Genomic DNA, 19404 nt, shown 5'->3' with positions numbered 1-19404 from the left:
AACAAAGTAACATTAGTTAATAACTATAAATTCTTCTAGCGTTAGAGTTCGTGATGTTTGTATCTTAATTTGAAATGCATACTTTTAATTTGTCGGGTCGCGTTGCATTTCCGTTTTCTGAATTACGTTCTCTGTGCGCCATTCGGCTCGTTACGGTGACGTAGTGAATGACAACGTAAGCTCATATTTATAGTTTATGATTTATGTTGATAACGCACGCTACTGCCTATGTTTAGTAAGCGATGAGTGTTTATTCTGTTAATGTGTTCGTTTGTGTAGAGGCTGCACTTTATAGTTAGTAGTTGTTGCTAACCCGCTAATGTCGGCTAAAAATACAGTAAATTCATAGATTAAAGTTCGACAAGTGTTTATATGTTAGTTGACTGACTTTAACATTGCTGTTGATTTCTTATTCAACAGATGCTACATTATACACCAAACATGAGCCAAAATAAATGTGAAGTTCAACGTGATGACTTGCATACTCTTTCACCGGAGTCTTGGTGCAGATAACCAGTCCTGAGAACAAATTCTCAACAAACTAAGTAATATTAGTTATCTAATGAATATACAATAATGTTAATAAGGATAATGTAAAGTTAAATAATAGGAGAAAGGAAATAAAATAGGCAAAAAATACAAAAAAAAAGGATTGTTTATGGTTGCTGCGGCTATATTGGGGCGTACATAGAAACCGAGGAACTGATACCCTACTTGAACAGATACCCTATTTCGCGGGTTTCAGACTTCGCGGGGGGTTGACAGCCCCCATTAACCGCGAAGTAGGGGGGGGATCACTGTATATATATATATATGGGCAGCCACTGTACAATCAAACTAAAATCAAGTAAAATGACTTGCTCCTTGAGCTTATGTTACAAAGTGTCAAGTACAAGTAAGTAACTTGACATGCATGTTTTGAGATGAGACATGGTTGGACGTTTACTGAAGCGATTTATTCATTCGTGTAGATAACGTACAACGTTTATGCAGTCAGAACCAGGGTTCTTTTCAAGGCAAGACTTTATTGAACGCCCCGTTACCACATGTATGCAACATACTTGTTTATGTTCAGCATTTATTCCTCAAAGTTAGATCTCATTAGGTTGTTACTGTAAAAATAAAAAAATAAAGGAAAGGTGTAACCATGGCGATGATATTTGCCTGGCGGGTGAATGTCGAGTGAGGCATGCCGTTATTAAAGCACCATACATGCTTCGTTTTCTTGTCAATGTTGTTAATGAACTCAAAATGAAAATAGTGAAATCGAATTATGTAAACAAGAAAGCACACAGCACTCATTGCACATACAGAGAGAATATGAAATGATCCCAGAGCGCTTTTGGAAAAATGCACCGCTCTGCATTTTTCCTACCCAATCTTTACAATTCTACTCTGCAGCATTCAGAGCAAGCAAACATTGGCGATTACAGAGAATTTTATTTATTCCTTAACACACATAAATTATAGTTGCAATGAGTACAACGATAATATGCAAGATATTTTGAGAGGACGTTTACAGCTTTAATCTGATGCCACCTACAGGATTAATCTCATTCGTGTCCACAATGGTTTGTGATTTCTGTATGTTTGAGCATTTTGGAAAAAAAAAACAGTCACTTGGATCTCTCCAGTTATCTGATCCAAACTTCCATTACAGGATTGTCTCTTTGGTTGGAGCTTGGAAGCAGGCAACTGTACGCAACAACACTTTATAAGGCCTATTTGTCATCAAACACTGGTTGTGATGTGGCCTGTATGCATCACGGCTTAATGCATCTGATATACAGTACAGTACAGTAGGTCCAGGTCAATACAATCACTGCGCACCTCACAAAAATCACATACAAATTGTACAGTAAGTCTTTCAGCTGCCTCAGTTTGTGTCCAGGAAAAAAGGCGTTGTTTTTTTTTTTATTTTACATCAAGTTTGAAGATATCTGGATAAGCAGTGTGTCTATTGTTAACAACATACAAAGAAACCTTCTCAGTTTTTTTTATAGAGTGCTGAGCGAGTGCCACTTGGATCTCCGCAGTCGCAGCTTAGCAACGTGTCTGTCAAAGTGAAGGCAGCTTTCAAATATGCGCCACAAACAAATGCATTATTGTAACACACACACTATCTCTCTCTCACACAACCGCACACATATACATTGATGATTCCATTGATGCAGGGAAGAAGGCGTGGATGATGACATGAGCTTGTTGTTCCCAAAAAATGTCTTTAAGGCAAAAGTGAAAAGAAGGAAATGCATTTCTCGGACAAAATGGATACATTTCACCACAGAGTTCTTTAAGTGCACTGTATCTCAACTTGTTTGACAGTTCTTTTGAGACATAATAATTAAACCTACGCAACGGAAAAGAATACCCTATTCCATCATGGAGATCATTAGGGTATCATTCTCTCCATTTATGTTTGTAAGAAATACGGTACATTTCAGAGATTCTATATTGTTTGATGTCCATTATCAAAGGAAGAAACTTTACTGCAGGGCTGTTGTACAATAGAGAATCATTTGTAGTTCGGTAGAACAAATAAATATGTTGTTGAGTCATTCAGTATTTAACTGCAGTATGCAGGACTATTGAGGGCCATGTTGGAAAGAAATGAGAAAAAAATTACAAGAAAATAAAAGCATGATTATTCTGGGAAATGAGATCCAGTCCTTATCTTAACACAGGCTCATTACAAAATAAATGATCGTATTTTCTTTCCCGAAATAACTTAAAACTTTCTGACATCAAATTTTAATACAGTCATTTATCAATTTGTAATTAAAAAACAAAGGCACAGAAAAAAGTTACATCACTCCCATAAAAATATGATCTTTTCTTCATAACATTATGATTTCAGAACCATTATGTCATCATCAATCAAATGCAGTACTCATGTTCTACAAGTATGACCTAATTCTCATAAAATCAGTATTCCTAGGCTATAATACGAATATAATATGAATTTACAATTACTGTAGTTTTTCTTGCAATAACTTAATTTTCTCTAGAAAAATGTGCATCTTTATTCCCATGAATCATGCTTTCTTTTTCTAGTAAGATTTCAAATTTCAACCCTTTACTGGGCACAACGCACGCTTTAGAATAGTTCAAACGGGCAAAAACGGGCCTCTATTATTTTTAAGTCCTCAACAGGCAGGAATTTTCAGGATCTTAAGAGAAATTTAGAGGTACGTTAGAATTTAAGCAATGGCTGTTATGGACGCTTTCAACCGCTTTGCCTGTTTAGACTATCAGCCGAAAGCGTTTGCTGTGCCCAGTAAAGGTTTAAGTAACATAATTCCTTATATCTCACGTTTCTATTATTTTATCATTTGTGTCAATTGCTTTAGTGAGGCCCAAATAGTCTCTCACACTGCACGTCTCGTAGACTAATTTCTAAAAGAAACTCAATTTATTCTTGTTCTTCATATTTTGGTGTAAGCTAGCTAACTATTAGCCCGTTAATAGCTGTTAATGAATGAGTGACTCCTGTAAAGAAAACCTCTTGTTTAAAGTGGTTTCATTACTTTCATAAATCCTAAATTCAAAAGAGATGAGGAGGACTTGACTGAGAAGGAGCATACAGTACCTCCCCGAGGCACTCCGAGAACAAGCAAAAACAATGACATGGACGGCGAGGTCAGCAAGAGTCAAAGTGCGACACTGCGAGCGTTGGTGGCCGACGCCTGTGCCCTCTGCACCACGCCGGGACACTTTTCGCGCCGTTGGAGTTTGTGATTTTGAAACAAACCCTCGTTCCGTGGAATACCGTGTGTTCCGTGTGGGAAAGTCAACAGTCCTAAAAGCAGACAGGCCTCATGATGTCCGAGCACAGTGTTCATACTTTGGAGCGTAACGTCGGACTTACCGTATCCTTCCACGCGCCCGTCTTTGAATTCTCCTTCGAACTTCATGCCGTCGAAGCGACTGAAAATTCCCAGGCCCTGAAACTTTCCCTGCGCAAACTCCCCCTCGTACCTGTCAGCGCGACAAAACGGTAAGAATCAAGTTCAAAGGATCACTGATAGTCAGAATGAGGATAAAGCGCCTCCGCCTTGCACGCCCACCTGGAGCCATCCATAAAGAGCAGGACTCCGACACCGTGGAAGAGTCCGTCCTCAAACTGCCCCGAAAAACAGGTTCCATCCTGGAACTTTAGCTGACCGACGCCATGTCTCCGACCTGGAAAACCAGCGGAAGGGCCAAAGATTTAAAATATTATTAGGGTCATTCCAGAATTGGAGGGCATTTTACATCCTACCCATCAAATTTTAAATAATCTACATACAAAACACTGAAACATGCAGATTCTGAGTAAATGTACATTGAATTTTGATTTGAATTTTAAATTTGCATTGGAATTTAGAAGGAACATTAGTCTCAGGAGACCAATGTTCCCTCTAATTCTCAATGCCTCTGAGTAGTCACACAAACTCCCTGGGCAGGCTTTGGGCCACAGTGAGTAACTTCAGACGTGCACACAGTGAGTTGCCATGTGCATATCTGATGTCACTCCTAAAGTGACCTATATCACATAACTCACAATGTCATTAATGAGCAGGGAAGGGGAGGGGTGGGCTCAGCGTATATCCAGGGGCTTAGCTGCGGCCCTGGACTCAGCCACAGCCAAAGTGGGCTCATTCGTGGCTCGTGCTTTGATGATGCTTTGATGAACCCAATTATTCATGTGAACAGCGTGACATGATGATGTCCACCAACTTTTAAACATAGGTGTGGACCGGTAATGTGCTTCTGGGTACTCATCCCGTCATTTATGAGGGGATGGCTAAGGTGACAACTACAAGCGTCATCCAGCACCAATACGGGAGAACGATGCATCTATGATTGTTTTGTTGCATTATGTAGCCAAACAAATCACAACTATTTTTGTTCATTTGTCAAGTTTGTTATTCTTTTTTTTTGTACATGGTGAGCAATAAGACATGACAGTGTAATGTATATTGCACTTATCACCAGGGTAATAAACAAGCAACAAGTTGTGAAAAAGAAAAAAAAAATCTCACTCACTTTCATCGCTTGTTCTTCTATTTGTTTGTACTCCGACAGCCATTCCATCTTAAAATAAGTGTGTTTCTTTATTACATTGGCTTGGTGAGTGAGTGTGTTGCTGCTCGTTTGTTTTGCCAGAAAAAGAGGTTTGCATATGCGTCTCTAAACTCTGCATTGTTGTCAGCTGGCTAACCTGCACGGAGTGTATGCAGGGAATGTATGCAAGCACTGTCAATGCGTATGATTGGCTGCATAGTGTCAGTGAAACTTATCGTATCATTGGCTGGGCACTTGTCACTCACTCGCTGAGTCACAATGCAAAATGATACAGAAAACTATATTATTGGTGTAATTAATCAGATGAGGTCTCATATCAGATATTACTTTGTATTGCATTTTGCTTTATGTCCAGCATAGATTTTCTTGTGCGCTGAGAATGTGCAAGCAGTGCGCAAGAGCGCATGCGCGCAGTTTAGAATAATAATTATAATAACCATAATGTAAGTTAATTTCATGTTAATTTCATTTTTACTAAATATATATAGTATACAGTGATCCCCCCCAGTTAATGAGGGCTGTCAACTCCCCGCGAAGTCTGAAACCCTCAAAGTAGGGTATCAGTTCCTCGATTTCTATGTACGCCCCAATATAGCCGCAGCAACCATATACTGTACAATCCTTTTTTTTTTTTTGCCTATTTTATTTCCTTTCTCCTATTATTTAACATTACATTATCCTCATTAACATTATTGTATATTCATTAAATAACTAATATTACTTAGTTTGTTGAGAATTTGTTCTCAGGACTGGTTATCTGCACCAAGACTCCGGTGAAAGAGGACGCAAGTCACCACGTTGAACTTCACATTTATTTTGGCTCATGTATGGTGTATCATGTAGTATCTGAACGTTAAAGTCAGTAAACTAACATACAAACACTTGCCGAACTTTAATCTATGAATTTACTGTATTTTTAGCCGACATTAGCAAAAACTAACAACAACTACTAACTATAAAGTGCAACCTCTACACAAACGAACAATTAAACAGAATAAACACTCATCGCTTACTAAACATAGGCAGTAGCGTGCGTTATCAACATAAATGATAATAAACTATAAATATGAGCTTACATTGTCATTCACTACGTCACCGAAACGAGCCGAATGACGCGCGGAGAACGTAATTCAGGAAACGGAAATGCAACGCGACCCGACAAATTAAAAGCAAGCATTTCAAAATAAGATAAAAAACGTCACAAACTCTAATGCTTGAAGAATTCTTAACATAGTTATTAACTAATATTCGTTAGTTAATAATTTTTTCAATATTTTTGCATTTTTGCACATTTTTTAAATGATTTTTTATCTTGAAAATATTTTGAAATATTTTTAATTTTTCCTGGAAAAAAACATGAAGCACTGAGACCGCGATATCTGAGACCGCGAAGTAGGAGGGATCACTGTATATATTTTTCTATTTTTACAATTATTCTACATATTCTGTTCTTTTCGTGTCATATTACATCCATTTGGTTATGCTCCTTCTAGTGTTGTAGTTTTAAGTTGGAGTTTTCAGCCAATTAGAATTCAGCTAACTTGTCGCCAGTGTATGTAATCTGCCTTAGCCAAAAGCCAGGGCGTTTGCATCAACACGGTGCAAGCCTTTTCTGTATTTATTGTTGCATTTTTAACATGTTTGTGTTCTTTTATTTCGTTCATAATTAATTAATTCTTTGAAGAAATAAAATGATGTTCTTCTTATATTAAACTGTGATTTGTAGTTTGGACTTCATAAAATTTCATGGATATTCATTTTACAAGATTATTAATCTTTTTAAGTTTTGATAGCATAATGACAAATTTTAATGGATGATGCGGGTTTATTGACGTTCAAAATAGCCTGTGTAGCCCAGTAATGCTGCTTCTTGGTCAGCAGTAATAGCTAGCTAGCAAAAGAGATTTTCTCCTTCCTGAGAAAAAACTAACATCAGCACAGAATTGCAACCCTGTTATCTGCAACCCTGTTACTGTGATCAGAGCAAATTAATGCATTTATTTATAAAATCATGTACTATAAAGTGTAGCAATGATCTGCAATGATCTGTAAGTTGTACTAATCAAGTGTATGATGGTTGATAACATGCTACTGAAAATCAGAAAAGTGAAGGTTGACTTTTCAAGAATTTTGTCACCAAAATGTGCTCCAATTCTCCAATTCTGGAGTGACCCAATAACACACACATCAAGACACCTGATGATAAAGAAGTAATAATTAGTAATAGTAATAATTTTATAGCACAACTAACCTTCGACAACCATCAACAATTTAACTGAACGTTAATATGACAATATACTACTGGTTACATTGTTAGCTAACACGGATCTATGGTGATACTGCAGCTCTGCTTATCTGTTCCCTTTGTCATAATATTGCTTCAAGGTCATTCTTCTGTACTAGCAGCTGATTTCATGGATATCGCAACTGTGGTGTAGAATTTGGTGTTTTGTAATCAAGCCTCAGTGCTTTTAATAGTGGAGCAGGAATGCAAAATACCTTGCTCACATACATAAATAAAAAAAAAAGCAAATAACTAGATATTTACTTAAAGCTGTATATTTGAATTTAAATGACATTTTTTTTTTATCATATGTAAACACGTAGCATTTTACGAGTATTACACTAGTATTGAGGGAGTCATTCAAACAGAAGTGACCCTAAAAATAAATGGTTTTCCAATCAGTGTTGTTTGAGTCTGTCATCTTAATGTCTGTACACTTCCCCTTGCACCCCCCCCCCCCCCCCCCCCCCCACTGTCAGTTAAAGGTTTAGCAGTGAATTAGGAGTCCCATCTGCCTCCTGTGTGACAGGAATTAACTGGACTCTAATCCAGCTGATATTTAGCAGGGATTTCTGCTTTAGGAATCAGCCGAGGAATGCTCCTGCTTTCCCATGATACCTCACAGTGTCCAGAACAGGGCTTCTATCATTCATGATGTCTGTAAGGTAGACTCTACATTATGGCTGCACGATTATGTCCAAAATCATAATCACGATTGTTTTTGTCAATATTGAAATAACAATTATTAATCATGTTTTCATGAATCAAAATAAATAAAGCAAATAATTAAAACATTCACCCAAGACATGGCAACAATTTGGCACACAGGTCAACAGGCTAACTTACTTGCTGAGTGCAAACCAATGAAGAAAAATGACGCCTACTTAAAATCAAGTACTTACTGCAACAACAGGCCTGGAACAACACCTATAACAGCCTTTTTTACAAGACACAACAAAACAAAAGTTCCAAAATCACTCAAAGTGAGTATGGATTTAGCACTCAAAATGTCAATTTTGGTCATTTCAAACCCAGTAAGAGTTTCCAAAATGGGTCTCATTTGACAGATAGCAAGGTATATATTAGGAATCAGGTGAGAAAGTAAACACCATTTCAGTGGTGCTGATGAGAGGCTGCTAAATGTACCAGTGTCACTCGAAGAGAGAATGGATTGAGCAGTCAAAATGTCATTTTCGGTCATTTCAAACTGAATTCATTCCATTTTTTGGCCAATCAGATTTTCCAAAATGGGTCTCAATCTACAGCTAGCATGGTATACTGTCTAAGGGGGTGAGAAAAGCAGAGGCTTTCATCATGCAACATATGGGAAACATTGCCATCTAAAGGCTTTTAAAGTGGAATTGAAAGCTGAAATCTCGAGAGCGCACCTGCAGAGCCAACTTCAATGTCGTCATCGCGCCCAACTCCCTTGCTGTGTTCAGACCAAATGTGAAATATCGCGTCGCTACGCTCATTCGGTAAGCTTGAGGCTACAGCAAATGCTAAATACTGTGGTAAATACTGCAGGCTTTGCTCACTTGCTATTTCTTAAGCTCAATGAAGTCTTACCTTTGTGTTTGCCCCCTGGTGTTAAGATGAATGAAAGTGCTTGATCTGATAGCCGGCTTTTTAAATATCACCGGGATCAGATGAATTAATCGTGGCAGGCAATATCGTGATCGTGATCAAAATTCGATTAATTTTGCAGCCCTACTCTACACCAATGTATACAAAAGGTTTATAATAGACTATATAATTTAAGTGTTCTTCCAAGTTACCCTTCTCCAAAATGAATGTGGCAAATACCTTTTGAGAGCACAACCCTAGTGAGGAGCTATTAACTTTGGTTGCCTGATTACTGCATGCCCAAGATCTCTAATCAAGAATTTCACAGAAACAGTGAGTCTTTATGTCACTGAAATCGCCCGGAAACATTCTAAATCAATGTGTTCTCCATGTGTCCCCTTCTGGGAGCTTTGACGAGGGATGCTGTTGTGTACCTTACACCGAAAACATGTCTCTGTATGACTTCTTTTTTCGAAAGAAGTCTCGACATGACCTTTTTTCATCTGTGAAGCCCTTTGAGACTTCGGTGATTCAGGGCTATACAAATAAAATTGGATTGATTGCTCTACTGAGAATTTAGTGCACTTCAGGAAATGGAACTGTAAAATAAAAAACAAAAAAAATTCTCTTCAATATATGTATCAATGATGACTCTAAAACGCGATACTGATGTTGCTTGTGAGAAGTGGTAAGCGTGGAAAGGAGAAGGGCAGAATCTCGCCGGCAAGTGTTATGTAGCACTTTATACTTGGTGTGACTTTCCCCCAAAGTCAGTCGATATTCTCCCATACTATAGGTGATTGCCAAAATGATGTCATTTTGACGCGTGGAGCCACGTGGAGCTTGCAGACGTCATGCATAAACTAAGCTTTAGTCATTTTTCATGTCTACTCGTTTTTCATGACATGCCTCATATGCCTGTAAGTGTTGTTATTTATCTGTCTACATGCGTTGCTGCTTTGTTTGCATTCACATATCCATTGCTCAAAGTAAAGCTCTCCAATTTATTTTTATTTGGGCCAGAATTTTTCACTGTATTCGTCACCTCGTCGTAGTTTGCAAGTTTCGTCTAATAGTACAACTCTGACAATAACTTGATAAAATTGCTAAAATTGTTGTCAATATAGTATTAAAGGTAGCACATCTGCAGCAAAAAACATAAATTTCAGGCAACCAGTTGAACACAGTGTTGTAAACTACATAGAACATGATGCTTTGGGTCGCTGAGCTAATAGGACCGCACGGGATACCAAAGAAAGTCATCGTAAAACATGTTTTAAGGAAAGAATATGAATGCAAATATTACGATTCAAATGACTGTCAGAGTAAAATTAATGAAAAGACTTTGAAAAAACGATGTAAACGCATTATTCCCTGAATGATTCAAGCTGTGGCTGCAGTGGGTTTGATCCCATACGTGTGAGATGTTCATTGCGTCAAGGGGTTGTCTCATCTACAGATAGAGAACTTGGCTTTGAACAAACTAAAGGCAGCAACGCAAGGGAATGACACAGTCCAATGAATCATACAATCAAATGAATTAGAAAAACAAGCCACCAGCGCACTATATAGCTAGCAAATAATCCCCAAAGACGTCCTTTCCGGTTCCCATGTGCTGCTCACCCAGCAAGAAACATTGTCATAGCATATTTCATGACAAAAGATACTGTTAAAGTCGTCATGCTATTTTTACTGTTCTAACATTTTCAACTACAGTGATCCTTCGTTTATCGCAGGGGTTACGTTCCAAAAATAGCATGCGCAAAGTGAAATCTGTGTAGTCTGCTTTATTTATTTATTTTTATTATTTTACAATGCAATATACAATATATTTTAAAGCCCCAAATTTATTTAAAACAATAATTTTAATATAATAATACAAGGTTGGAAACATTGTCACTCACATATTTCACAGTCCCAGCTGTGACGCTCCGCTTTAGTGTGTGGTTCTACTAAAGGCGCAGGAGTCTTTCTCTAAGAGAAGAACATTGTTATGGGTAGTTGTTGGCGCTCTTTCTTTTTCTGAGCAAGAAGATTTTTATAAACGGATATGCCCGGACATCGAAGTAAAGTGAAGCCTCTTATAGCAATACACTTGAAAGCTTAATTTATGACAAAAGAAATCTAGGTAAAAGTCAGATTTCCAAAGCTAAGCATTTCTCCGTTGCTGTCTGTGTGCCTACATTAGTATGTGCGTTTGGTCTCAGCACGCCTACGATTCACGTGATCGGCTCCCGGAGACCAAGGTGTCAATCAATGTGCTTACTGGCACGTTCTTAATGTGTGCGCACACAGGCGGTTACTGGACAGACACAGGAGAGACGAAAGTGAGGTTTTCGATCCTCTTGCCTTTTGTAATAAATTAACAAGTGAAAAACCAATACAGTACAGCGTCAATATTTTTTTTCTGCATTGCATTTCATGAGTTACACAGCACGTCTCTGTTGGGCTGCAATCTACTACCGCCCCAACTCCCGATTTTACACCCACAGGGAACTGCCGTGTCATGAAACGCACACAGAGCAAACGTAGTTGTTGTCGAGGCAGCTGGCACACGCACGCACACACGTTGTCAAGACACAATGGAGCAGTTGGAAATCTCTTACCTAGATTTCCTTTCAAATAAAATGGTATTTCAAGTGTTTTTTTTCTTTTAAAGAGGGGGGGACTACTTCGTGGGATTCCCATTAACCGCGAAAAACAAGGGATCACTGTGTATTACTTTTGGCATAGTGAGAATTCAATTACTTATGAAATATGAGTTCTTTTGGTGGTTATATCTCTAACCAGGAAGAAGATCTTTTCACCATTAAACTGTTCCTTTCACCGTGTGGCAGCCCCACCCTTTTTATGGCTTTGTCCTCAAGCAGTGGTTCTGAAAGTGGGGTCCGCGGACCCCTGGGCGTCCTTGGCCTGAGTGCTGGGAGTCCATGAAATAATTTGTGTTATTCATAAAAATATCTATATTTGTGTTGTTTTCATTCTATTTCATATTAAATTGTGAATTAATTCACGACCCACCAATTCAACCAATTGAATATATTTTTTAAAAGGTAATAATTTTGAAATTTGTCAAATAGACACACGTAATCTAATTCTTCATCAAAGAGCTTGACCACATTTGCAAGAACATCCGCTTCATATCATGAAGAAAAGACAAAACAAAAGCTGTCCAAACCAAGAAAATACAAAGAGGACTACATCAAATTTGGATTTATTGAGAACAGTGATGAACGCCCTAAATGGCTTCATTGATTTTTCTAGTTTGTTTGTTTTGTTTCTGCAAACATTTGCAATGGGGGTCCCTGGAAAATTTGCTTTCCTAAATGGGGTCCCTGACTCTAAAAGTTTGAGAGCCCCTCTCCTTGAGCACCACTGACTGCTACGAGAATGCGTGCGTGTGTTTAGTCTACATGGGTGGTACGCTACTCAATTAGTGATGTAACAACGTGAGCCTGTCGTTTTCTCTGACTGGGCGGGGCTAGTATTGAGATTGAAGATTTGAGCCGAAGCGCTCAGAGATACATGAAAGATGGACAACACCACTTGGGCGTGTTTTGGGAGATGAAATAATCTTGGTGTCATGGTGAAAAGTGCAAAAATGTTGAATATGTAAAACGCAGGCTTTAAAATGTGTTGATTTGCTAGTCTCCATTTTATAAAGGGGTTGTAAAGGGACAAATAAGAGTCATGTAACCAGGTGTTCACTATGACACCTAAAATGACTTTGAGCGTACTTTGTTTGGAGATGCAGCGCATGCTCAGAGGATATTGCTGAAAGGTTCCGAGAATGCGGCCGCAGGTCTGATACCTTCTTCTGGTAAAATATAAAATAGCTTAGTCTGTTGTGTGAATTTTATCGTGGGGTCGACAGTGCTGATGGGCCACACAATATTAATTTGATGCCAGTGGCTGCTTGGCATCAGGCCGAAAGGACAATAATTAGAGTTGGCAACCGTCATTTTTTTCACCCTTTGAATTGTTTTCTTTTCCTTGTACCAGCTGTTAAACACAAAATTAAAAATTTAATTTTCTTTGTTCTATAGTTTAGAAAGAATCCCAGTGCTTCTGTGATTATTTAAAATGATCTGTCAGACATTCGCCCCAGTGCTGAAAGTGGCCCAAGCAAACTAAGCAGGGAGGAAAGCAAACATTCTTCAGTTTTTCACCATGTTTTGGCGACTTCATTAGTAATAGGAGACAATTGAGGAGGAAGGAGATGGAGCAAATTCATGTAAGCCACGGCACAAAAAAAACAAAGTGGTATACTTATGACAGTCTTTACTGGACAACAATTTCAGCGTGAATGGGTATGTTTTCCTCAGGAATACTGTACAATTTTGTGGCCACTTTAATTTTGTGTACAGGCAAAAAGCTCTATTAAATATGATGGCACTTTGGAAATACAGTACATGTGAAAACAAAAAAACCTCTGAATGACTCTTGAATTATTAAATGTACTAGCATGCCTTTTACTTCTGTCTACTATATCTGAAACCCCCCCATTGCCTTTTTATTCCCACAGATCCAAGATGGAAACCCTGGAAACACTGCCACATACAATAGAAGCTACAGTATTTGTTAGCTCGAGTGTCAATGCTGTTTCCCATTGTATTCGTTGTATGCAGTTTTTAAACACACAAGGTGGGATTCTTAATAGTTTTATATTTAGTTTGACAATCAATATTCTCTTTAATTTTCGATGCATCTGAGCATTCACACAAACTCCCTGAGCATGCTTTGCATCACGGTGAACAGTGTTCGATATGCACCTGTTAACTAAACCAGTATCACACCTGTCCAAAAGCTGTGATCGTAAAAAATTACATAATGTAAGTATGTTATAAAAATACTGATAATTAGAACCTCCTATACTGCATATCACAACAGATTGGATAGATTTGTACCACCAATTAAACAAGCCACAGTTTGGAACAGTCAGTTATGGAGTAAGGATTATCTAACTTTTTATGCTGTGAATTGGCCCAAATTGACTTGAAATGTCCAGAAATCGATATGAGTGGGAAGTTTGTAATAGTAATAATAACGATGTTGATATTAATAAAGTTTATAATAATGGATATAATATTTTCTCTTTTACAACAAGAAGTAAGCCGACAGGAAGTGTGAAGTGACATGCGTGATGCTTTTCATCAACAATATGTGAATATAAAAATAGGTGAAAACTTAAATTATATTGAATGTTCCAAATCACTGTTATTACTTACTGTAAAATTTTGCGATGCTTCACATATCAGATAATAATCCCCAAGAGAGAAGGGCTTCACCTAACCCAGTGGATGTGACCACCTTCCTTAATTCACACCTTTTAGATTAGATATTCCAAGTCTTTGGTGTTAAACCAAATTCAATTGTTAGATGATTGTAACAGATTTAAAAAGCAGTAGTGACCTATATTGAGGAGGAGCATCCAAATGACTAGCTGCAGCCCTGTACTGCTCATTTGCGACTTCTGCATTGATGATGTGAGACAGCAAGGAACTGCAGGAACACATAAATAGCATGACATGTCCATCAACACTTAACATACTACGTTGCCGCAATATGCTTCAATTCAGCATCGGGTGACACCTCCTAAGTCTTTAATGAGAAAATTGGTGAGGTGACCATTGGACACACCGTAGTTAGGAGTTTTTTATAATTTATTTTATAAATATCATGAGAACAAAGTGTCACAGTTGAAACGGTTAGCATATACAGTACTGCGCTTGTCACCATAGTAGTAAATGAGCCCCAACTCAACAGTATTCATAATTAACAGAGAAATAGCTTTCCACAATGTTGGTAGCCTACATAATACATCAACATTATTGCCACTGTAAATTTAGAAACTCCGTATAGGAAGCAAGACAAGGTCAAATTAAGCAACTGTGACAATGATTACAAGATATTTTGCACATTTTAGTGTGAAACATTTTCTTTCCGCTCTGTCAACCACATGTGCGAAAAAACACGTGTTTCTTTATTTGAGGAAATATGAAAATACGAAATGCCAAAACATATTATGATTGATTTTGGGTTTTTTTCTTACACACTGTTCTTAAGCACTGTTTAAATTTCTTGTGCACTGCTTTCACCCGAGCAGTGAGCAAATGTGCACACGCGCAGCTTAGAGGGAACACTGTTGGCTTCAGATGAGAGTGGCAATGGCAATTAACAGCTTGGAGCTTATTTTTTTACTTTGCTGATTTCATCCCAAATTCCAAAAACCAATAATAAAAAACATGCAGGTACTTTAATGACTCAAGCTGTGAATTTGAGTGTGAACACCTTTTTGTCGATATGTGTCCTGCAATTGGCTGGTGAGCAGCCCAAGGTGCACCCCACTCTTCAGTCAAAGTCAAGAAACATGTCAGATAGAAAGAAAGTAGACATTTAAATGCCGCTGGGGGACATTCACTTGCCTTCTTTCCACTCGCCATGGTACTCTTCTCCAGTGGCGTAGGTGAAGGAGCCTCTGGTCAGAGTCATGTCGCCCACTCTATCTGACAAACACATCCAGGTACATGATGTTTACATTTGACCTCGCACTCAGCGGCCACTGTTGTAGAGACAACTCATCCTGATGGGATTATCACAGTCTTTTAGTCATGCATGCTTCCAAGTTGGATGGGCAAACGAGAACAGAATATTAGTATACTGTTGTCACAAATTGACTTGTTGGGTAGAGTACAAGTAATCATTTTAGCAAAAATTAATGTACAACATAAATTCAGGTTTTTGAGTGTATTGACTCAACGGTGGAAATTAATGTGGTCATTAACGTTGGAACTACAGCCTCAATGTATACAGTAAAATCATGCAGGAACATTTGTTTAATGTCTGATAAGATGCTTCTAGACCCACTGACGCACACGAAATACTTATGTTGTCATGGCAATGTGACCTTTTTTATTTAAACCAGGTTAGGTGAAAATGTATAAAATGAAAAGAGTATACTTAGAATTAAACAATATTGCTTAATGTACATGTAAGCCATATAAAAACTACAGTTTTAGTCAAATTTACAACAAAAATGTAGGTTTGCCAAATTGCTGATCTTAAGATGCTAATTAATGCTATCAATGTCTTGGAAATCGCCTCGTCGTATCCAACCACATGGTGAAATATTGCATGTATGATGTGATGCTAACCATAGTTCATTTGAAAACATTTGTTCACAGCTTGACAAATGGGAGAATTTGATCATTTGCAAATGCTGCTGCAAACAAGTGTCAGAGAATGACAGTCGGCTATTATTTTACGCACACCTTTGCAATTATGAAAACCTCGAATAAAACGCTATGTCTCGTTATTAGTATAAAAAAATAATGTAGTAAATGTGTTTAGATCGAGATGAGCGTTCACGCAAATGAATGTGCATGATACCGCTTTATTATCGTGTGAATTGTCGCCTCAAACGGCGTATTTGTGAATTGAAAAAGATCAAATTGTGCTGCAAAATGCCTATTTATTTACCTGTACGCTACGTTTGTTGTCTTTGAAGCATGTAGTCACCGTAGAGCAGCCGAGGGGCGTAAAAAATATGACAACTGGCTGAGGACCGTATGCTACCTTCATGTGTCTCTCGTAAAGTTGACATTCACCTTCGAGTCATTAGATTAATATTTCTGGGGATTCCTATAAAAAAATAGAAATATTTAATTCTAAAGAATATTCATCGTGACTTTAAGGCTGAGATAAGGTGTTGTTGCTACGCGATCCTACTATAGGGCTAAATGGTGTCTTGTTACTGGATTTCAATACAAACGTCCGACAGTTGTTGGAGGCATCACTACAACAGCACCATGACGAGCAGCCCTTGTTACTTTTTAATCGCCTGAGTGTATTTTGCTCATTGAAAAAAGGTCCTTTTGATTGGACGCGCGGTGCTTCGTTACAGCGGCAATGCTGACTGCACTCAAATATTCTTCAGGCTAAATGTATTATGTATGTCGTGTATAAAGATGGGAACGCTTTAAATAGAGTCAGTTTTTTGTCACCATAAAACAGCGACCAGGATTGTTTATTATGTTAGGAATCGAGTCCTCCTAGCTGTGGTTCCTTCTCAAGATTTCTTATTTACACAAGATAAGGAAACATGTGGTTTGAATTCTGTACCCTCATGAGAGATTGGTTCAGGGGGTGATGTTGTAAATTTGTGATGTTCTCTGTGATTCTTTAACTTCTTAAACTTTTGGGAGATTTTAAGATTCAGAACAGTTGTGATTAAGGCTCGTATAACTAAATTTGACTTGACTTGACTGGAGCAAGTATAGTGAGCACATCCTCATCACAGCTCTAACATTTGGTTTCAAATCCAGGCTCTGGCCTTTGAGTGGAGTTTGAGTGTTAATTTGTCTTTTTTCTGTTTGACTCCATGCAATCATTTGCTCAATGGCATCTTTACAGCAATCCCATTTTAACTTAAAGTTAGCAAACCAAAACAAATTGGACATGCTACAGTATCTTGCGACCATCACATTTTTCATTTAATTTCAAGCAAAATCTCTGCAAATTGACTACAAAATCCCTTGACTGTTCCATCTTCTAAAGGACGCTGAGAAGAGTCAAACACATCTTCTGTCAAAGTCTGTTTCACATCATATTCATCTGTAGGGAGCAATTATTCCAGAGAGTAGCTTGCTTGTGATTAAGTCACGCTTTATTATGGTTGTGTAATGAGTCTGTGTAAAGATGATAAGGCAGTGATAAACGATCCCACGTGGCTCCATTATGACTATTACCATCTCTCAGCTATCAACAATAAATAATTATATATGTTACTGGGGCTATTTGTTGTTGGATGAAACAAATAGTTGGAATAGTTGTCCTGATTTTGAACTAGGTCACTCCACCACAAATAGAAATGAAATTCACATCATACATATTACATAGTTGCAGCCCTTATTAGAAGCATCATCAATTTTAAGTTTAGCACTGTAGCCAAAATACAAAAGTGAAGGCTTTGTTTTTCCAGCAAATTAAAAGTAAAATACGAGCAATATGTAATATGTCGGTCAATATACTGTACTACTTTGGTAATGGTAGAGTGTGGAACAGCCAAAGATTAGTGTGTAAAGTGATACATTATGTAAGATCAACCCCAAACAGTTGGACGTCGAATTGTCAGTGAGTCTTGCGAGACTTCAGCTCAGAGAGTTTTGAGAGGTTTAACTAGTAACAAAGATGAAAAAGTGTTATGTTGACAATAGAACTTTGAACGGAACTTGTTATGAAGTAGAAAAGCTGGACGGACAGCTTTGTCTTTATTTTATTGTAGTTTGCTATAGGCTGGATATCTGGTTTGGCGAAAAAGATACAATTCAGATGATTGTGAACCGATTATGGTATACATCATGGCAGCGTAAAGAGGAACTTATGCATTGAATCGGATATCTTCAAATCAGGACTAGGCCTGCTGGATAAAGATTTGGCTATCAATAGTAGCCCGGCTTTATGAAAATACCCTTACTGATGACTTTTAACCCGAGCCTGCCCCAACTGATCAAAATCTGGTTTGTGAATCATTTTGGTTGAATGCTGAACGACCCAAAACTGTCCCGCATGCGCAATGAGGGCAGTGTTACATCACACACTGTGAGGGTGCTTTAAGTTAGTGTTTTTGAAAGTACCACAATGGGTGGCCCAATGGATTACTGGCAATGTTCAATGCTGTAGATCATCATACTGCAGCCAGAATATGTTCGATCTGTTACATTTAATGTCGAAATTGCAAACTCGCTCAAGTGAAATTTAGAGTTAAAGAGCGAGAGACACAAACTGCACCTTGTTCTTGCTCCATTGATTGTCTCTGCCTGTCGTCTATTGTTGCTACCTAACCCTAACCCACCATTTTTTTCGCTTGTTTGCTATGTGTGAGTCGGATGAAAGCGACCTGACCATTCAGACCTAAACCACATGACAATAGATTAGATGCGGATTGGATTCAAGACCATATTATTCAAGTGCCCTGAATCTGATTTTGAAAAAATCGGATCTGTGTCCTTCACATTGTCATTAAAAGATCAGATCCAGGTCAAAAAAAAAAAATCGGAATTGGGTCACATCAGGCTGCAGTGTGAACATAGCCTCATGTCCCTATGCTCCCCAGTGTACTTCAAAGCTCCAGAAATGTTTGTTGTCAAATATTTACTTGGGTGCCATTTTTATACAACCTTCATATCCAATAGATTTATTTAACGGTCATGTGAAATAGATTTGAATTGACACGTTTTAATGAACCTTTTATATTTTTCCATATTTAAGTGTAGTGCTGAAGTTCAAATTGTATGATATATTGCATAGGTGCTTACAATATTTAATATATTTTTTTAGGAATAACATTCTTATATTTGATGAAAACTCTGGCGGTCTAAGCTCTTATATTTTAATGGTGGTAATATTTAATATATAGTATTTGGTGTAGGAATATATATTTGTTCTGAACAAAACTATACGATAGCTCAAAAGTAGGAGAGTGTTTT

The 19404-nt window shown here is 37.9% G+C and overlaps 1 protein-coding gene across 2 annotated transcripts; it reads right to left on the bottom strand.

The window, feature by feature from the left end:
* Positions 1 to 903: 903 nt before the first annotated feature.
* Positions 904 to 16501, bottom strand: morn4 (MORN repeat containing 4). Of its 2 annotated transcripts, none has more exons than XM_088420661.1 (5): positions 16397 to 16501; positions 15343 to 15423; positions 4068 to 4182; positions 3869 to 3978; positions 904 to 3799 (listed from the first exon to the last, which is right to left on the bottom strand). In XM_088420661.1, the coding sequence occupies exons 2-5, from the start codon at positions 15407 to 15409 to the stop codon at positions 3651 to 3653; spliced, it is 441 nt and encodes a 146-aa protein (XP_088276787.1). In that variant the 5' UTR covers positions 15410 to 15423; positions 16397 to 16501; the 3' UTR covers positions 904 to 3650. The 2 variants fall into 2 exon arrangements, with proteins under 2 accessions (XP_088276787.1, XP_088276790.1); XM_088420664.1 differs by having other exon boundaries at positions 15343 to 15419; positions 16397 to 16454.
* Between the last annotated feature and the right edge of the window lie 2903 nt (positions 16502 to 19404).

Source organism: Hippichthys cyanospilos, chromosome 8 (assembly GCF_059441005.1).
Source record: "Hippichthys cyanospilos isolate Australia breed blue-spotted pipefish chromosome 8, RoL_Hcya_1.0, whole genome shotgun sequence".
Classification (NCBI taxonomy): domain Eukaryota; kingdom Metazoa; phylum Chordata; class Actinopteri; order Syngnathiformes; family Syngnathidae; genus Hippichthys; species Hippichthys cyanospilos.
Note: the sequence above shows the minus strand (reverse complement) of the source record. Positions and strands in the feature narration are given on the sequence as shown.